Raw genomic sequence first — 2,720 nt, forward strand, 5'->3', positions numbered from 1 at the left:
TATTACTGACCTAGGTTTAATCTCCTGTAGTTTGAGTTACAATTATCTCACTTTATTTTAAATGTTACCTACTACATCAACTTTTGTGCATTAAAATGTGTTTATTATTTCAATTTACCCATGTGGGCGGTATTTCACAGTGGCTACAGTTTGATACTTCACTAGACTGCAAACCAAATCCAATAGCCTACTTGCTGTGCTGATGGTTTATAATTATCACATGATTTTATAACTAATTTTATTTCAAATAAAGTGTGTAGGTACACTGTACTACCAGTACGAAATGACAACAGCAAAAACATTCTATAAACCTTATTGCCAATATTTGATATAGTTATGGCGTTCAATATACAGCTCACTTTTTAAACTTCATTCAACCAAAGTTTTAATTTAAAGTTTAAATTTATTTATTTCACTGTAACAAAATTCAGTATACCTACTATTACCTACCTATTCAATATACCTACTGCAATGTTATCATAAAAGATTGTATTAAGGTTAGGTTAGGCAGGGCTTGTATATAGGTGTGACTTGATCACATTCAGCTAAACATTATTTTGTAACTATTTAAAAAAAAATTTGAACCATAACATGTATGCTTTTATTTGTGTGACATAAACCTTATTTCATATAAATTCACTTATTGCATATTATAGGTACCTACGCTTACTGTCAATTATTGTTGTTATTATTATAATTATATAGAATTATCAATACAATTGTACCTACTCTAAACTCAACCTAACTTTTAGGTGCTTGGGGACGTCGAGATGGAAGAGAGAGAGGACGTGGAGATCGTCGGCGTCCCAGTGGAGGGTGTGGAGTACGTGGAAGTCGTTGGTGTCCCAGTGGATGTAGGGGATGATGTGGAAGGAGTGGAGGTGGTGGAGGACATGGAATTTGTCGAGGTCCTGATGGAAGGTGTGGAGGAAGTGGAGGACGAGGTAGTCCAGATGGAAGTGGTGGAGGACGAGGTGGTCCAGATGGAAGTGGTGGAGGACGTGGAATTTGTTGAGGTTCAGATGGACGGAGGGGATGACGTGGAAGTGGTAGAAGTCCAGATGGACGGAGGGGAGGACGTAGAAGTGGTAGAAGTGCAGATGGACGAAGTGCAAGCGGAACTGGAGTTTGTGGACATGCTCGACGAGTTGCAGCCAGACGTCGACGAAGAGGTCAGTAAATATGTCTTACTTATAAAAAAAACCATAGATAAAACTTATCATTTAAATTGCAGTTCCGACCACTTGCCGTGGGTGAACAACCCCGAGGGCGTGCGCCAATAATTGACAGGCCGGCAGGCGTGACACACCCGCTTCCAGAGCAGCACAACGCGGGCGCGTTAAACAGAATCTGCACACAGTGTAACGCCCGCCACTTCGAAGGCGAGGTTGTGGGCCAGGGTGCCAATATGCACTTCTCCACTTGCTGTAACAACGGTCAAGTGACCGCTGCAGGACAACACGCGTTGTTGCCCGCCCCTTTTTTACTAATGAGTTTGTTGATTGGAGATTCACAGGATGGTCGTAGATTCCGAGACGACATTCGCCGGTACAACAACGCCCTGGCATTCGCTGCGTTTAGCTGTGGCACAGACGACAGGCGATTGCGAGGGCGTGGACCGCGAACGATGTGTATCCAAGGCCAAACTTATCAGAGGATAAATAATGACGTGGCCGTTGACCGAGTAGATGCCAACTACTGTCAGTTGTATTTCCTCGAGTCCGCAGAGGCCAACGCCCGCCGCGTTGGGATGGCTCTGCAGAGAAATCATCGTGAACTGTCCGTAGTTGTGATGGGACTATTGGACGGTTTTCTGCGAGACGTAAATCCGTACGCAATGGCTTTTAAGTAAGATATAAATTTATTGTATTTATTAACAATAGGAATATAAATTGCCCCTTAGAGTAAATTTCTTTTACAGATACCTTTCTCAAAGTAGACAGAAAAAACAAAAAAAATTACACACTGTAACCAATAAACTAACTATGTTAACTGTTGAACTAGATATTACGTTGATATTAGACACTCACAGCTACCAATATACTGCAGTTATTACTTAATGTTGATTCAAAATAGTATACAAAGCAAAAAATTTTACTTTATTACTTAAATTATATTAAATATTATATGTATTTTATGTGTTTATTATAATTTTACTCTGCTACCAACAGAGTTATATGTACTTATGAATGATATAGGTAACATTAAATATAACTTAGGGCTGGGACGTTTTTATTATTATATCATAATTATACCAAAATATATTACTAATTTAATGCTTGGATTTATATGAAGTATAGGTTTTATTGTTATTACCCAACCTATGTGGTCTCCTAAGCTTACTACACTTCACACACATTTATAATATATATATTTATTATTATTATACAATTATAGAGTTAAATGCAGTTAAATGGAGTCTGTCTAAGTATAAAAATATACATGTCTATATTTGTTCCAGGAACATGCGTGAGGTGTGGCTGGCAGAAAGAGACCTAGCCGACGCCGATCCCGCAGGTGTGCGACCTAGGCCAGTGACGATGCATTTTGTCCGAGATGCGGCCCGGGACGACGGGCGAAACAACCTGCCTACCGCAAACGAAGTTGCGGCCGTGTTCGTAGGTGAAGGGGGTCGTCCGCCAAGAGACATTAATCTGGTCATCTACGATACGAATCCAATCAACCCGCAACACAGGATGCAAACCATACCAGCGGGTTAG

The 2,720-nt window shown here is 40.3% G+C and overlaps 1 protein-coding gene across 1 annotated transcript; it reads left to right on the plus strand.

Moving 5' to 3' along the window:
• Positions 1 to 770: 770 nt before the first annotated feature.
• On the plus strand, positions 771 to 2,720 carry LOC132933271 (uncharacterized). Its single transcript, XM_060999582.1, has 3 exons — positions 771 to 1,184; positions 1,235 to 1,848; positions 2,462 to 2,720. The coding sequence occupies exons 1-3, from the start codon at positions 771 to 773 to the stop codon at positions 2,718 to 2,720; spliced, it is 1,287 nt and encodes a 428-aa protein (XP_060855565.1).

This window comes from Metopolophium dirhodum, chromosome 1 (genome assembly GCF_019925205.1).
Source record: "Metopolophium dirhodum isolate CAU chromosome 1, ASM1992520v1, whole genome shotgun sequence".
NCBI classification, from domain to species: domain Eukaryota; kingdom Metazoa; phylum Arthropoda; class Insecta; order Hemiptera; family Aphididae; genus Metopolophium; species Metopolophium dirhodum.

Excerpts from the sequence above, each read along its gene's own strand:
- LOC132933271 (XM_060999582.1), top strand. The coding sequence starts at position 771 with ATGGAAGAGAGAGAGGACGTGGAGATCGTCGGCGTCCCAGTGGAGGGT. Across the intron at positions 1,185-1,234 it reads ACGAAGAGGTCAGTAAATAT|TTCCGACCACTTGCCGTGGG; the intron begins GTCTTACTTATA and ends TTTAAATTGCAG. Across the intron at positions 1,849-2,461 it reads CCGTACGCAATGGCTTTTAA|GAACATGCGTGAGGTGTGGC; the intron begins GTAAGATATAAA and ends TATTTGTTCCAG.